Source organism: Lingula anatina, chromosome 7, assembly GCF_051362555.1.
Source record: "Lingula anatina isolate TDL-2025a chromosome 7, LinAna3.0, whole genome shotgun sequence".
Lineage (NCBI taxonomy): Eukaryota > Metazoa > Brachiopoda > Lingulata > Lingulida > Lingulidae > Lingula > Lingula anatina.
The window spans coordinates 6,707,931-6,727,215 of NC_141773.1; the positions used below are offsets into that span (position 1 = coordinate 6,707,931).

Below are 19,285 nucleotides of genomic sequence, written 5' to 3' on the forward strand. Positions count from 1 at the left end.
AAACTCGCTCCCACTGTATGTAACCCCACAGCTAACGGGTAGCCCTACCTAGTAGTTAAAAGCATGGTTTAATGTAGGGGCTGGGAAGCACCCTCTCCCCCCAGTGTTCCACTGCGGCGGCTCTAGCTAAGCCTCACAGCTGATCTCCGTCCGTCTTTAATGCTTTTTCAGGGACAACTCCGCGACCGTCATGGACACTTCGAGGGAAACTGGCTTTATTAACAGTCGCCCATCAATAGCTGAGTTCATGAGCGGGATACCCCACCTGGGTGATACGGACTCTTTTCAAAACTCATCAATCACCGGGAACGGGCCAACGATGCCCGGGTACTGCCAAACTATGAACGGTCTCCACACACCGTGTGATCCTACCACTGCTGAACTCGGAGGGCCGGTTAAGAGCCCCGGTGCGGACGGACCCGGAGGAAATGGCTCTGGGAGGATGCCTGACTACCCTTGGATGAGGGAAAAGAAGCAAATACGACGAGGAGGGGGGACGCACCATCCTCAAACCTTGGCGGGGACTCTCGGTAAGTACAATACCGTACGGGCATGAGCAATGTCAGCGTTACTGCAGTATTTACACCATGTGCAGACCGGATAACTAATAACCTTTTTGTGGCTTCATCATAATATTTTATTGACACCCCGAAGCTACTAGTGGGTTAGAATTTTAATGTTGAATGGAGTGATCCATCATGCCTTGTTGTTCAGCGTCGTTTTATATTGATGAACGCTCTGCACCGAGAAGCCAATTCCCTTTTTTTTTTTCAACAGAAACTGAAATCGGTATTTAAATGCTCTCGATAAATGGATATAAATGGACGTGCTTGTCATTAGTTGTTCGATGTTCTTTTCTTGAAATAAACATTAAACTGGGCTGATTTTCATAAGAAATCGTCAATAACTATATTGGTGCCATACCGGTATGTTTTTTTAAGGACACTGTTGTCCAGTTGGGAGTCTTAGAATATGCTAGACCAGTCATAATTGATGTGATGCACTTCCTTTATTCATATCAATATTTTGCACCGAATACATCCAACCCCACTAAACTCTATAATGTCAATTAAAAAGGAAAGGTCCTAAACTCAAAATTTATAATACTTTTAAAATTAGCTTTGTTTTAGATAGAGGCAATCGTACTCTCTTTGCTCATGCGATTCATTGGGCAGTTTTTTGTTTTAATAACAGGGTAAGCAAAGCTTCTGCCATTTTCCTAATAACACACCCTAATATAACATTTAAAGTTGCCTGAATATTTCCTATTATCCCTGGTATTCCAGCTCAACCACAGACGTTCATATGATTTATATTTTATTTTTCCTTTTTCTTCTTTCGGTGTTTGTTTTAGAGCGTTAATTCTTTATTGATATTTTGTTTCACAGATCGTTTGATCTTAGCGTACATTATAAAGGAGCCAGCATTTCATGAATTGTTCTGATTGCAACAACTTGTTAACTGATACATGTTCTTACTTAAATTTGTATGAGCTATTATCTCAGGTCCTAGCGTAAAAAGAATCGGGCTAATTCATATAGAATTATTATTTCATAAATTTACATTCAAAACACGTTTTTCTTCCCCTCGTATGGCGCGATGTTCATTATTCTAATATATAATGTATTATAAATTAACCATACTATGTGATACAATCCAACATATTTAAAATAGGCGGGAATATAACAATTGCCCTTCCTTCCACGACCCATCAACATTTTTAACCATGATTAATGGATCTTCTTAATAGGAATGGTAGAATGGGGTTATCTGTCTCTTAGTTGCAACATCCCCCACATAATTGGCACCTTTTAAGGGCTGTGTATAGCAATTATGCATATTTTATTAGATTATGATGAACTGCCGGCAGTGAATCATTTGCTTGGATCTAAAAATCCAGCGAAACCTAGCTATTTATTTTTTCTTTTGTTTATTTTCTGTTATTATTATTATTATTATTATTATTATTATTATTATTATTATTTATTGTTACTTTTTTGGTGATTTATTTAGAGGAATACCAATAAATATTATTAGGGTACATATATCAGGAAGGGGTTTTATCATTTCATTATTTTATAGTAAGACTTCAATATTTAGAGCAGATCTGGAACATGCATCTTTGCTTGACATGCAGTTCAAAAGACCGTCCATATACGATTAGAAAAACGCAAATACTTACAAAGTTGATAAGTATCTTTCTTGTTTTAGGAGTTATTGTTAGTGTATTTTCTGCGACCTGAACCCTCAGTAACACATTTACTGTTTAACATATGTTTATTTTATTATTTATTTTTTTAAATGTTATTTTCAGTACATTTTCTTACCACCCGAATGGCATTGTTTATACTGTCTTTCGGTAGCTATATCATTTATGTATTTTATTTTGCTGAATTGCGGTATATTTTATACTATGTATCATAATTGACTCTACTGTATGAAATGTTTCTAAATAGATTTTGCCATGGATTCTATGGTCGTAGTAAGATATTCCTTGTAACCTTTTTATTATGGAGGTGACCTTAATAATACTTTGATGAAGGTACAAACAGAATTTCCTCTGCCCTTTTTATTTTAATTAAACGTGTACATGCATCTATCTTTCCGTTATGTCAAATATTTCATAAGACAAGGTGGTTTAAATATTTCAGCTTAGGTTAGCTAATTGATTTTAAAATACATTTTAGTCTTAATATCGAGTAGCTTAATGTTTCAGAATTGATCTAATGAGGCTCGAGTAAAATCTCACGGATCTGCAACGCAAAATATCCCCTATTTTAGAAAGCTGCTGGTTTGCCCTTATCCAACGTACAACATTAACTGCGTTTCAGTCGGTTGTTTTATTCTATTATTCACGCGTACTACCGGGCCTTTGTTTTTCAGTTCTTTCATTGAGGCAGCCGATAACTGAATGAGCTTTTTTTTTCAATCTCGAAGTTCACATTCATTCATATCTGTGCATGTAAAACACGTTTGTATGCGGGTTTGAGGGAAACTGGGAATTTTGTTTTTCTGTTACAGACTACTAGTACTGTAAACTACACGATTCGTTACATGTTGCAATAAGCAAAAAATACTCAAAAAAAAAAAAAAAAAAGAATAATCGTTAGTCAGTAATGAACAGAATACTCGTGAAAATGGCTAAACTTATTTTAAGTTTTTTTTTTCATTTTTTATATGTTTTTAACATCAGCAAACGTGACCAACGGGTAGTGATGCTACAGGATCACAAAAGAATATATAAGTTTATGTTTGTAACTGTATTCTTATAATAGCAAACCATATAAATGTAGTTATTATGATTTGTGATGAGAGAGACAGACAGACAGACAGACAGACAAACATACAATCACACACATACACGCACACACTTTGAGAGAGAGAGAGAGAGTGAGAGAGAGAGAGAGAGATTTTGTAGAATATAAGGCTCTTATCATCATAATGTTTATTTTTCTGACATCTTTGTAATATTTGTCACTTAGACTGATATGGGTACTTCTAATGCCAAAGGACCGTATTGTTGCATGGTTTGGGAGTTGGTGCAGTATCACTTGATCATTATGCAATCATTTCTGGTTCGAATTCTATGCAGCTGCTACAAAACTTGGGAATCACTCTATTCCCGTGCTTGATGTATTTCACAGGCGGCCATGTTTGACAGAAACTGTCAAATTTCGTGTTCTTCTATTTCTCACCCCGATTCGGAAAATTTCCCCCCGTCGGACGCTTGTTAAGTAGACGAAGATTTATGGTGGATTCGGATGTCACTGGGTACAGCTACCAGCGGAATTACCGATTAGAAAGTTGCATATTTAGATTCCAATTAAGTTATTTTAACTCATTAGCATTCGAAATGATTTCGAAACAGCACACTGTGGGTAGTTAGTTAAAATCGTAGATTTGCCGTGGCTATGAAGCTAATGAAAAACGAATAACTATACAGAATGATATTAAGGTTAGAAGAACTAACAGAAATGCGATAACGATAGGTTATTCTTGCTGCGATCATTATACAATAGATATAAAATCCTGACCCTGAAAATGATTACCGTCAAATCGCAATGGAGGCGAGGGGTAAAAATAGGTCACGGTTGTAAGTCATGTCCTGGGGGAAATTAACATGTTGATGAATGTTTCAGTAGGATTGAAACAGGGAGAGAGCGTTCCAAATACAACCGAGGAACCCGTTGTTTATTGGGTCATAGATGCAATGCAGCCGTCAAACAGTGTACACCTACACGCACGGGTTCCTTGGTGAATGGATATTGGGGGCAGAGATTCAAACAAAAAAGTCTGTCTTAATTTTTCTGATAAGTTTGGTTAGAGATTTTTAGACGGTGAAAATGAGGCAATACACGCTATGTGCAAAATTCCACAACTAAGTTGAGAATAGTAGAAGAGAAAACCTCCCATTAGAAGATTTTTAGGGGTGGGGGTGGGGGCAGTGCTGTTAGAGGCTGAAATTCACTCCATATTTTATAAGGTGCATGTGTATTTGAATATGAACATAAAAGTCAATTTATTCATCCTGACCATTTACAACATAATTGAGCCATATGCATTTTTTTCACTCATGTTGGAAAATGATCTGCTCATAGCCCAGCGGCTATAAGCTCTTTCTACCCTTAGCTATAATTAGAAAGTAGGTCTCTCCTTCCACAAAGCATCTGAGGAATTGTTTCCAGTGCTTTTTTTTCGTTTCACTCCAATTACAAAATAAAAGCATCAGCTGCCGTAGTGAGTAAAGCGTTGACCGGATCATACCGTTCTCTGATAGCACCAAGTAATGGAATTCACCCGGGTACCACTAGAATCCTTCATGCCTCAATAATTTTGGTCTATTGATTGATAAAACTCGGGGTCAAACAACACCTTGTACCTGATTTATTTATTTATTTATTTATTTATTTTATCTAGAACTACCCGAAGGCATTATCTGTGAATGATATTAGGACCGTTCTAAAACGTAAGCTAATGATCATATATTATTAAGGTAAAGAAAAAATATTCAACCTGCTTGGTTTGGGTCTCAATTACGTTACTAGATGACCACATTAACCATTGATTTAAAAATATTAAACCAAGCATCAGGTCACTTGATTATCGGAAATTAACTCGTTTAGAATTATTTATCCAGCGGAGAGCTACTGTACGTTGCAGAGGGCGTTTGGGGTATACTGACGTTTCACTGGGCACGGGCTACAAAATGAATGCTACTTCTAGGTCTAGAGTGCTGTCCCAGTATTAAGAAGAACTGAGTTGAAAGTTGGTCTGACATCAATGCTGTGCATGTAAGACTACATTGGCCCATAGAAAATATGTAGACTCCACTTAAATAATGAATGGTTAGTAAAAAAAATATGCCCCCCAGGTCCAACATATTCACATCAGAGGTCTGAAACTGATTCACCAAAGATCAAATTAAAAGGGGAAATATCAATTTTAAAGATGAGACTATATCCATCGCCTGCATATTTAAATATGGGAGTTTATTTTATGGCTAGGATGGTTCGTGCTTAAAACCCACATGGCAGTGAAAACCTTTGGCATCCAAGGTCAACGTATACAAGTATATTGTTGAGGGCGGCCTTTTCTGCCTATGGGACCCTTCACACCATGGCGATACACACGTAAAATATATTGATCTGTGATCCCATGCTTTTCTATCGGGTATTGAATCAAATTGGGATTCAAGTTTAATGTCGGAGACTACTTAAATTGGATCTTTGTTTTAACAGATCAACTTGTGTTGGTTAGAAATTTGAATGTAAGTTGTTGAATGTTGATGCTTCTCTCTCTCTCTCTCTCTCTCTCTCTCTCTCTCTCTCGTTCAAAAGAAAACGTGCTGTTCCTCATTTATATATACATCAGTTAATGAAATGATAACTTCATTTTCGCAAAGAACTACACATCTGTCCATGTCAATGGTCCATATGAACACATGTCAACATAATGAACAATTTCCGTCACGCAGCATTTAGAGAACGTAACCACGAAGTACAATCATAAGCCGTGAATTTAGAATTGGTGACTCTTGATCCCGATCTCTCCGATAGCATAAATTACACAATGCTGAACATCAGATATGCATCAGCTCAGGTTATTTATTATGTGAGACACGGGAGCTGACCGCTGGCACCGCAAGATGGTCCACCAGATAGGGGCCTCGTACTAGTGACCAATGGCATTATCTGTGCTCGTGTTCTAGATTCTCAAGCGAGACGACTTGGGTTATGACTCAGTGACGTCTTCATCAGGGTTTTAAGGGCGTTGGTTGTTTCTGAGGGGTGGGTAAATTGACGGTGGTGGTGGGGGGGGGGGTCAGGGTCTCTCCTTCCAAATATTGAAAAAGTATTTATTTATTTATTTATTTGCATGAATGATGCATGCTTACATATACGTTTTTATGATTCTCTTGCTTTTTGAATCTCTCCTATCGTGGTCATGCGGAAAAATAATTTTAATAATAATAATAATTTATTGAGCACTGAAATGTTTTTTTACATTTAGAGGCTCTCTATCTACTATATATTATACATATGGAAAGATAGTAATGATAGTAAGTAAATGAAAGAGAGACAAAAATTATACTTATATAATGTTACACAATATACATTCTCTCTCTAATTGCTATTCGGTAATATATTTGGTTGACATCTTGATCTTAATGATCGTGACGATTGTTGGGCCCAAAAGAGATACGAAAACGTAGAAAAAAATCACTTGTGTATTTAAGCTAAGTTTAACATCGCCATAGACAAGGCATGTGTATACACAAGGTTGTATGTTTATAAAGTAATGATAAATAAAATGCACACCTTGGTATTGTACTAGTTATAAGCGGTATATTTAATGCATTAAGGGTCGGGGAGTCGATGTATATATACTAAAATAAATATATTATATATCAATGACCAATCATATCAAGTGATGCAGTTTGTTTTGTGAATTCTGCCAATTAGAATGCAGCTCTTGGACTAGTTTCCAAATTATTGATCAACTCGAGTCATGTTTTAATGTGTATTTTTAATGTGTACTTAAAATAATCCTGACAAAGACTTAGACATACACAAAAACAGTAATAGTATACACTGTATGTGCCATGCAGGTAAAGCAGAGATCCAATTTAAATTCAGAATGCAAACAATTATGAATATAAAGATTAATGATTTGTGACTACGTGTAGGCATTTTTAAATGCTATAAAACTTCATATGGTATTTGCCATATGATTACTTCGACACTAGCGGTTCTTGTATAAAATATAAACGGTAATCCCATTCTGTGTCACATGTAGGATTGTTCACGTACATGTTTAAGTATATCGTAAGCTATATCATGTATAATGGTTATTAAAAAGAAAGGTTGTGTGTAATGTATCATTTGATTCACTTATTAGAAGGTACATGTACAAGTAGGAATGCCGGCACGGCTGATGGTGGGATTAAGTGAGTAGGCCTATATCTGATCATCTGATAATCTGAATAATTATAATACCCGCGAAAACATATAGCGAGGGCGGAACAATTATGGCTATGTAATAAAAGAACAGAAACAAACTTTGACTTGGATGGCATTGTCACAGTTTGTTATGATGCCACAGCTATTCTTCATCGTTTGAATTTATAGTTTATCATTTAATGTGTTTAAGAAATATGGGCATATTTAGATATAGATAGAAAAGAGGGAAAGGAGAGTGAGCGAAGAAAAGAATAGTTAATGTGAAATTGACAAAATAGGACCCAGTAATAAACTTTCAAATGCTTGATGTGGGTACCCTAAGAACATAAATTATTGTTATCGTGTGATTTACATTGTCAAGTCACTGTCATTGTCAAGTACTTCCGGATCTTCTTGCTTCTACAGGTGCTCTTATTTTAAAGGATCCACTCCATAAGTACAGTGCTTGGCCCAACATAAAAAAAATGAGTATTACACGAGGTCTACAGTGAGTTTATTTTGAAATTCAAAGCACGGGGTGATAATATCATATTCCCTTTCACAAACAAATGTCTAACTCGTCCTGTGTGTACATATATATTCGCGAGGTACGGGTGGTAGCAAGAGGCGACTTATTATCTCGCTCGTCAACATCAATATTTCGTGACAGAGTCAGTATTTCATTGTGTATGCTGGAGAGTGGGGCCACAGTGTAGACATTTATGATCGGCCCGCGGCTAAAATAATGTAAATTCTCGAAATTGTTGCATTTTATGGGCCACAGATTTATGCTCCAACGAACATCTGCTGTCAGGAGATTTCCTACGGATTTTTAAAGTACAGCCACTTTGTTAGGCAATATTATGGCATTTAAACTTAAGTGCTGAGAAAACTAAGAAAGTAATTGCTTAATGACATGGTGTTCTGGTTCGGGATACAACAGAATTATTCTTAGGACCCCACCCCCCATTTTCCCAGCTTAAAACTATCAGTGTAGTAGTACACGACACACACACACACACACACACGCACACACACACACACAGAGAGAGAGAGAGAGAGAGAGAGAGAGAGAGAGACGTATATAAAATGCAATGTCGTGTTTTAGTTTATAGTCGCAGCCTTTATATTTGCCCCGCTGCAGCCTTGGCACGTCGTCACTGAATATTACATGAGGTTGGTTTACCGAATATATGCATACAGCAGCTTGCTTGCGAGTTTTATGATCTATTTGGCCAGTATGAAGGTATCCACAGTGTGAAGTAACAAAGCACCTGAACGTTGAACCGAATGTTTAATGATTCTAAAAATTTGCGGCAAATGGCACCTGGGTTTTAGCAAGGAGTTACCTTGGTTCTAGTGAAATAATCCCATCTTTGTTTGATAAACGTGCATCGTGATAGCTAACCAATATATCTTTGCAGACAGGCAAAATGTTAGGCCAACAAACAGACAGACGGACAGACAGGCAGACAGACAATCAAAAAGATGAACAGACGTAATCGAATATTGTACTTGTTCATCGCACTTAAGCAGACACTTTACGGGACTAGTACTGTATAATTGAAAACTTAAACAGGCTGTCTATTAAGTCTTTGTGTTATTTCAAATAAACAATTAACTTTTATCAGAACATTATTTGCCTGATAGCTGCAAACAAAGAAGGCGTCAGAGCATAAATTATGAACCCATTCAACAGTTTTAGTCCTCAAATATTAAAAACTGAAGCTGAGCAAAAATGTCACTTGATGCGGGTTGTGTACCAAAGGCTTTACTACGACAGCTAAGTTAATTGTTTGCACAGACAATTCGGGATTATTTATTCAACTGAGAATGGGAGATTTTAATATATTTGTAAAGAGCGTTATCATCTTTGGTTCAATACATTATGATAAGAAAAAATATCCCTCATAAAAAGGATATTGCTGTAATTAGTCATAAACGTTGTTTCCTTCAATAAATGCTTGGGTGTAGCATTCACCTAACGTATGTCTACATGAGAATGACAAGACAGTTTGTTTTTGCGTAATGAATGAATAGGTGAATAAAGTAAATAAACACTAGGGTGAATAGATAAATAGACTAGCGAATGAATGAGCTAGTGCGTGAAATAATTGATAAAAAATTGTGGACGTGTGAATGAATGAATGAATGAATGAATGAATAAACAAAAGAATGAATAAATGAGAGAGTGAATGTGTTAGTGGATGAACGAATGGGAAAGAGACTAAAGGGAGGAAGGCTCAACCAACTTATGAAAGGTGGATGAATGAATACTTGAGTGAAAGTTAATGAGTGAAAAAGCAGGGAATTGATTTTTTGTACCAACGCATGAATGCAAATTAAAAAGAAAAAAAAACTTGTCTGAATGAAAGTCTTACGACTGATATTGCAGATAATCATTCCGTAAGTACACCCTAGTGATACATAACAACAACAAGTATGTGTGTCTGATTAAAGTATTCTTATAGCCATACTTTTGTTTAATACAATATCACATTTGATTGAACCACCGTCACTGCTGCGAAGAATGCGGGATGCTTTGATGACATTTTGCACATTTGTTAATTTGTCAAATTAATTTCTTCTGTGTTGACCGGAGCAACGCATAAATATTCTTCAGAATCCTTTACTTCATTAAATGTCCATTGTCTAGAAAAGCTGACTCATATTTTACATGATTTAAATATTTTTTCAGTATAAAGTTATGAAAGATTGAAAGAGCGAACGCGCGTTATTCTTTTTGTTCGATTTTAATTTTTTAAAAGGAATTGGTATATGCAGTAATAATATGACAAATGTCATATCCACCATTTAAGCAGGCAAATTAAGTAGGTTGTCAGTAAGTTTAGTCTCCTTTTTGAAAAGAAAAACATATTTTTTTTTTATATTTAGGAAAATCCCAGCCTCAGATATGCTGTCTTTGGCATTGGCTGACATTTATGATGATTATTATTATTATCATCATACCCAATTTTTTTTTTGAAAGAAAATCTTATCATCTACATATTGTAGTAATTGTTTTGATAATAAACATACGATTTGCAAACGAGATCGACTAATACTAGAAGTAGGCAGTTTTCTAACAAATTTACTAGTTATTGTAAATTTACAGTTCTGTTTTTTTCTCAGCATATTGCTCGACCCACTTTCTGATCTCCTTCTCTAGAGAGAAGGGGCAAAAGTTCGCGATTGTTTTGCCTGCGGCACGCGTATTTTTGGGCATCGGTTCAAAAGTCAACCTTGGCGTCGATATCGCATAGTTGTTAGACATATCAAACAGCATTTTAAAACATTAAAGTATATGAAAGCGCGTTACGTTGTTTTATATAAACTGCTCCTTTTACCAATTATATTTTCTTCCGATTTATAAAATTGTAGCAAAATAGGTAGATTAATCAATCTATTTCTTGTCTGCCCCTATTTGCTTCTTCCCGTTAGACTTCGCTTTCAACCTTTTCTTATTAAAAAAATCTTAAAAACTATCTTGAAATCGTGCGTTAAGGCTTCCGTTTTCTTATCATATATCGATCGATCAGATGCGAGTCCGTACCTCTCTGAGCCAAGGTTAAGGCAACGTTACTTTAGTTACTTAACCCGTGCGCCTTACGCCGGATAGCACCGGTAAGTTTCACCAATATAGGGACACAGAGATCGACGACAAGGCAGACGGTTTCTTCCAGGGTCATGCTAATTAATTTAAAGCATGCAGCCTACTACGGCTGCGAATATTGATTAGCGGTTCCATGCAAGGGGCAGCAGGATTCAAATTTAGCTGATGGAGCCTCTGTCGCTGTCTTATACTACTGTCCGGTTCCGCGTCGGTGGTGGCGTATCTGGTTTGAACCTCTTAGTGGAGAAAAAGTAGACGCGGTAACGCGTGGAAGAAATTGCGCAAAAAAAACCTGAGAAATTGGTGTTAATTTTATTTCCGCTGACATATCATGAATAAGTGGGTTTGCCTTTTTTTTCAATAAAATGATAATAAAATCAAAAGCAAACAGACTGTTATTATGGGCTAAATATGATATGCCCACATGCCTATTACGAGATATGCAATTATTTCTAAGTGAAATCTTTTCTGCTTTTTTCCCTGTTAATCGTACATCGACTTAAAGCTGAGTTTTGTCATCAGATTAATATATTGTGAACAGTGACCAATTTTAAATTTAATATCGAAACAATGATTGATAATTTAGCCAGGTACGGACATGACCGTCGAAAAGCAGCTAAAATTATTTGTGAGAGAACACGTACTGGTCTATCGTTACCAACATGTCACATTTTATTCCGACGACCTAAGGAAACTCTAGTTACCAAACGCCTGTACAAGGGGCTCCCCCATCGGTTTGGTCGTTATGCATGCAAGGAAGACCTCTTTTAGCAAGGGTCACATTTGAAAGGGACTGGAGAAATCCCTGGGGAAATGTCTATATACAAGGTATGCCGAGCTGCCCAGATGTGAAAAAGAAAATAGTTTATTTGCTCACTTGGTTTAGAGTTTTATATCGTGAAGATCCTGGTTTTTGTGTTGATGGTATATTTTTTATTAAAATAGTAGTAATTACAATAACAATAAAAACAAGAACAACAACGACAATAATAATAATAATAATAAAAATAATAATAATAATAATAATAATAATAATAATAATAATAATAATAATAATAATAATAATAATAATAATAAGTAAATGTTAATGTTATAATAATAAATGTTTCCTTGTTAAATAAGAATTGGAGAAAACTTATACATTTGTTAAAGGAATGTGTACGATACATATTACCTTTCGCATTTAAAACAGTAACAAAAATAAGACAGTAGTGTTGTCTTAGTAAGTCGTGCTCTGCATAGAATGGGTGTGCTGTAGCCAAATAATGGTGATTACACGATAAAATTTTTGGAAAACATGAATGTATGCCTTTTGCTGTTTATAGAAATCGATAAACAATTCTTCTGAGGCATGACCCATAATACAAACAATCCCTTAACTATCAAAAATTATTTTTATTTTTCATATTTTTTCTCGATATGGCATATTCAATATGATATAATTTTACAGTCTCTCCCAGTTATGCCAATGCACGCTTCTCTTTTCCATCAGTATTGACTTTGTTGTTCTATTTTGGTCACACAACCAGACGACCAAACTATACGCCGACTGCAAATCTGGAATCTGGTTTCAAAACACCGTTAATTAGATTTGTCTTGCGTGAACCCAGAAACCCCCAAATCACCTTGTGTTGGGAGATGCAAAGAAAATTTACTGGAAAATGTTTAGGTACAACAGGGAAAACTATTTTTCTGACAAGGTCGTTTATAATGCATACAATATATAATATATGTATATAAGAAAAGGTACGCGGGCGGGTAAGGGGAGGGGTAAGAACTGGGCCGTTGACTTTCAACTCTGTCGGGAAAGGTGGAAAAGGAACCGCTATCGTATTTTAAACATGCTATTTTATCATTTCGATGCATCTGAGTGAGCTGAAAATAAATTTCTAAACATTCAGCTACATCACAAATGACTGACCACTACACAGAAAAAAGCCAGGATATCTCAAATCAATTATGTATCCAGCTCTCTCTTTCTCTGTCATAATAATAATAATAATAATAATAATAATAATAATAATAATAATAATAATAATAATCAAACAAAAAACACTTGAATACAACAAAAAAGTTATGGCACTATGTTGAAATATAAAAAGGAAACAAATACACGATAAAATGATAAACACAAACAAACAGATGAATAAATAAATAAATAAATTAAATAAATACCTTGGTACATAGAGGTTAGATATTTTTAATAAACCGAAAGTAGAAAGCAAAGAAAACGGAACTTAATGCATCTTTGCAACTTAAAACCTTTTACAGTTTATCCAAAACAAACATTGTCTTACAACAACGTATGACGAGCTGTGTATTACCAACTGTTACGACATTTGGTCACTGACAGCAGATGCCGTAACAATATGTTTTTGAAAAGAAGGTGTTGGTCAAAAAGACATTCATGTCCTGATATTAACGCCCATTCCAAACTTTTCAGTCCTGTATCCCCCCCCCCCCTCTCTCTCTCTCTCTCTCTCTCTCTCTCTCTCTCTCTCTCTTTGAATGGGTAATTGGGATGTTGGTGCTTGTGTGTGTGTGCTTGAGAGAGAGGGAGAAAGAGAATTTTCTGAGTGGAGGAGGGACGAAATACCTTATAACACACATAACACAGACACATTATCGCTAAAAGAAAGGTTAAGAATTCGTTTTTTTTTCTCTCTGTCACAACTAACCCCTATGGATAATCTTCAAGTTACAATAAACGGCCCTTGTGCAGCTTGTGGCGTGCCTACTGATTCTGTAAGCCGTCTGTTACTGGTAAAGGGTATCGGAACAGCAGTTGAAGGCGTTTCGCGAGCACGATGTTACAATAATGCGAGTAGGGAGCGAGTTATGAGCTAAAGCTTCGACAGCTTGAATATTCTTCAGACACGCGAACCTGCATTTTAAAGGCCCGGTTGTGTGCCCTTGCGTCCTTGTATATCCCTCCTCTAGTGTGATTGACATGGTTAAGTAGCAATTCTCTGCTGCGAGCTACTTGTGGTGTAAAAAGGGGGGGGGAGGGTGCGAAGTTGTGAGCTGTGTTAATGCATTATTGGGCGGTTCAAATATTCAAATTGTAGAAAGGTCAGTGTGATGTATTTTAAATTCGTGTTCGGAGATATATGTTAGGGGAATAGGGATTATATACATACAAGTGCTCGTAATGTTTTGGACTCTCAGAACTCTCAGATCTTTTTAGACAGCGAAGATCAAGTGTCAGGTCGACACCCTGTGAATTGTTATGACAAGATATAAAAGTCCTATTTATTTAAACAAAATCATATTTTTTATTTCTACTTCATTGTATGATGACCAATATCTATATCGCGTCTTGTCGTCTGCTAGTCCTTGATTCTCCTTTACAAGCTTACATGAAACCATCAGTGAAAAATCACGGATTACATTTTGCTGTTGAATTTTTTTTCTTGCTGCAAAACCAATGCCCACTAAAAAGAGGACTCCGTGCTTTTAATGCCAGCGACCCTGCGTGTTTTCTCGTTTCTGCTGCATCGTCTGCTCTTGTCGTCTGCCGTTTTGGTGGGTTCACTTGGTAAAGGGAATTGATAGATGACGCCATGTCACGAACATGTCAACTGTTCTGAGCTTTTCCGCTGTGTTAGTTCCGCCTGGTTGGTCTGGCTGTGCTTGGATGGAGGAACATGTTGTTACTGATACTGCGGCAACATATTGGTTTAAGTTAGTGATGGGTTACACGCATGTGGGTCTACCTACCACAACGTTGTTGCTGTGCACAAGTCTGCATTTCTTTATCTTTAAAGAGAGAGAGAGAGATTGAGAGAGAGCAGCCATAATCGTTTATCTGCACACATGTACTATATAAAAACGCACCCATTCAAGCGCACATCGAATAGAGCATACAGCCTTTACTGTTCTCTAACTATATATCTCGAAACAAGATTAGCCTCATTAACAGCGTGTATGTTTACCCTGTTAACTACATGTTGCACTTTGTTTGATAAAGAGCACTTCACTCTGTTTCAACTGGAGAAATTTCGTTGTATTAGCCTGTTGGACCAAGTTTAGCCTGTTGGACCGCTTGAATGCAATAGGAATGGATAGAAATGTGGCCCTTGGTTCTTATAATGTCGTGTGATGGGCTTTTATTTCTTACAATTTTTGAAGTCAAGGCTTTTAAACTTTCTATATCAAATACTTAAGCTAATAGGTCTATGTTACTAGTATATGGTGTGTTTGTGTCGATTAAGGGGTGTGGACGGTTTCCGGGGGGGGGGGGGAGGGTGGAGGAAAACCGGACATAGTGCAGAAGAATATTTCTATAGGTCATATTTACCTAAAATGTCATTTTATTCCTTCTGATAACAGTTTACTGAGCAAATGCAACTGCATGCACTTAAATACAGACATATTATTGTTGATATGTTACTTTTGGAGCGTCTTTTCAAACTACAAACATTAGGTGGACATGTATTAAATGTGCGTTCAAATCAGTGATACATCCAAGACAGCACACGCGCTCAGAAATACGTGCACACACACATACACACACACACACACACACAAACACACACACACAAAAACACACACACACGTATAGATACACAAACTTGTGCGTGCAGTCAGTTGCACGCACGCAAGTGAACATGCATACCCTCTACCAAAACACACGTGCACACACACACACACACACACACACACACACACACACACACTGCTCAAACTGACGAATGTCTAAGTGATCAAGGCAGAGAAAAACCCTCTACTGCAGCGGATATCCACTAACCCAGTTCTTTCATCAAATAAGTAACCAGATTGTCAACATGTAACGTTAAGAGCGCTCTGACGTGACACGCCAACTTTCAACGCTTCAACGAGGCCTTTATTGATGAGTGGACGCAATATTTTGCTGATCCGTAACGTGTTATTTTATTTTATCAGGCACAATGGAGTAGCTCATCGCTAGTCAAGCTCAGAATGTTTCCATGCTGTTGCGTGTTTCTTGATTTGTATTCCCCTTCAATGACATAACAAGGGTTTTGAGTTTCAAAACACATATATCAGAACAGAAACATAGGAGAGAGAGAGAGAGAGAGAGAGAGAGAGGGAGAGAGGGCGCTGAAAAATATGCGTCGCATGTGTACCAAATGTGTATGTTCTTTCTCTCGTTCGAATCCACCCATACATATTTTATATCGATATTCATGAATAGAAACTGTTTATCAGCAAGCTCTATTCTAAACTTAAGCTTTGCTCACAATAAACGGGTATAATAGGCATTTTAAGCTTCACACGAAGATCCGTTGTGATACGTTGTTACAAGACGACCCACCAAGATCCCATCAACATTTGATCCGAAACTTGTCAAAACTTGTCAAAGTCCATTGTTTGCAGAAGTGCATGTAACAGATCCACGCCATTCAAATGCAAACGACCTGATGATATTGATAGTTTTTGGTTTCCTAGGTAGACGGAACGGGCATCACGTGCCGGAAAAAGAATTTTGTTCTGCAGACTTGGTGCATTGTTTAACTCGTGGTATTGAAATAAATGCTTTCATTTTTTGTTGACATTTTTGTCGAAAAAGCAATCAAAATAGAAATTTAAATAACATATATAAATAATATATACAGGTATATGTTTGCGTTTCGAGGACAAGGTAACATCAGGATATTGAAATACCAGTAGTAATTTCATTTCATGGTTGACAAGCAATTAAATGACAAAATGTACAAATGCGTATATCTGAACCATTTGGAATCATTCGGGTACTTCATGGTGTATTCATTGAACCGTGTACAAGAATAAAAATAGATAAGGATAATAACAAAAACAAAAAAGCATGTCTGCAATAGTTCATACTAACTAATTTTGGCTAGAGTAAGATAGATAGCAGCTTTAGACATTTGTTTAATTTTTCTTCATATGCGGCTATTGTTCACATGCTGGGTGGAGTTAGGTTCGGTTCAGATTACGTTGGATCAATATGTTTCTATTGTGTCTTGCTGCTGATAGTCTACGTGTCATGTTATTAGAAAACAGTGTTTGCAACGTAGCTTTAACTACTTTGTAATCTGGCGAACCTGCTTGTACCAGAATGGTGCATGAAAGTGATCATGAACACATATCTTGTTGGGGCATTTTCATCTGTAGATCAGTTATTCGAAAAGCAAACAAACAGCAACATGATCATGGTAATGATAATCGTTTGTTTTCCTTCATTGACAGTAAATAAACGTCGTACCGCCTGATCTTTTTGTCATAGTTAACACACAAAACAAGATGCGAAGAAGGTCACGTTGCAACTTTAAACAACAGATATTGATCTGAGCAAAGTACAAGAAAGAATTTTGACATATCGCTCTTCTGTTTGAAGGCAATAAAAAGCATAAGTTGTGACGTCATCCCAATGCCTCAGTGCCTTTGTCTACAAAGCGTTAAAGTTAAGTCCTCAGCGGCTCGGCAATATTCGGCACGCAAGCGGAGGAAATGAGGGAGACTCGTGGGCAAAACCAATAAGAAATGTGCGTGTAAAGACTTCATCTTCTTATTACTGCTGCCGGTCGCGTCCGTATGCCATGAATATAAAGCAACTTGGTCGTATCGTAAGATCTGTCTTGGCGTTGCTTCAGTCCGGACGTTACCTTATGTCATAACTGTACTGTAGAGTACGAAAAAGATCTTCAATGAAATTTGTCTTGATGTAAATACTTAGGTCTAGATATAGAGTGCCATCCTTCTCAGAACGAAGAGACCTGCACTTGGCCAATATTTAGTGCCCCAAACCATACCATATGCACGAATTTTTACTGTATAGCATAGTATAATCATATTCACGGTTTTTCGTCAAGGCCGCTTTTGCTACCCTGGATCCAGCTATTTTAAGATACATTTGAATCCAGAGTATTTCAACCCAAACGACAGCCTATATATCATAAATAACGAACTGATGTAAAGTTGATATAATGGCTCGGAGAAACCATCTGAATACATGTAACACTCTTTGCGCTGTCAATGCTTTGATTTAAAACGACAACCGTGTTCACAATGGATAGCTTACTGAATATATATGTTTTCTTATAAATACTAAAAAACATACACGTACGTCTGCATGCATCTAACGTGGCCAGAAGTGATGCCAATGCTTTCATCAGGTGGAAATGTTATCTAAGAAACTTCCACGGCACCAATTTTGGAAATGTTACAATTAGATATATACGTATGTACTTTTTTGTCGTAACGAAAGGTAGACTCATATAAATTTAGATTTTGAAGTTTGTTTCAGAAATTTAAAATTATATATTGAAGTTTGTTTTAATATAATAGTTATACCCAAACAGAGGAATGTACTGGTATCTCGATCCTTAATAATAATGTTTGCAATAAATAATGTCGGAGATAAAAAAACTCAGGTCCCATTATACCTCCAAGTTTCACAAAAGTACCAAATGGGGTTATTGCATTGGTCCTTTTCTATACCATGCTTTAATCAGGTGTAGAGTGGAATGCAATTAATATAGCCTCTTGATAAAAAAAACATTAAGCACGTTTTAGTGACATTAAAGATGAAGATGCTTATGCCGTCATCATATTGTTTGTGTACAGTAGTAACTGATCAAGTTGTTTTTTGTAGTTGCTTTGGTCAGGAAGTTGCAGTGAAAAGATTCCCCTCACTCCTGCTTCCCTTCTCCATCCCTTTTTCTCTTCTTTGTCCCAGTAGAATTCCCGACTAACATTGGTCGGTCCTTGTATTGACACTTGCGGCATGGCGGAGGTGTTATTTCTGGTTACGTTTCTGTAATAAGTCTTCATTAGGGATCCATCAAATGCTGAAATATTCATACGACATGCAAAACGTTTCAAAATCTTTCATCCGACAAGATATAACATGGTCCCTTGTGTATTGGGGCATCATGTGTATAGATGTGCCCTCTATTTTTTTCACGTTCTTTCGTTGTCGTTTCGGCAATTCCAATTGGTGTGTATTGCAAAAAAAAAAGTTTTTTTTAATAATAGTGGAAAAAAATGTCCCGTATTTTGGATACAGTATCTTTCATTAATGTAGCTGGGAACAACATAGTTTTAATAGAAACGCATTCGATATTGCGAATCTTAGTTTGGTGTCGAACACGTGGTCTCCTGAGAGAAGGTTCTCAGAATGATAGATGTGTACACGCGGGTCTGCCTTGTTCTGATAACTTCCTGCTTCTTTTTCTTCTCAGTTTTGCAGCGCCAAAAATACAATCATTGCATCCAAAGGATGAAACCA

At 36.7% G+C, this 19,285-nt stretch overlaps 1 protein-coding gene across 2 annotated transcripts in view; it reads left to right on the forward strand.

The window, feature by feature from the left end:
- LOC106165492 (uncharacterized) overlaps window positions 1–19,285 on the forward strand; it is a 39,713-nt gene that overhangs the window by 10,126 nt on the left and 10,302 nt on the right. For both annotated transcript variants that reach the window (XM_013543703.2, XM_013543697.2), the window contains exon 2: window positions 172–530. In XM_013543703.2, coding sequence (XP_013399157.2) covers window positions 191–530 — 340 coding nt within the window. In that variant the 5' untranslated portion in view covers window positions 172–190. The remainder of the gene's footprint in view (window positions 1–171; window positions 531–19,285) is intronic.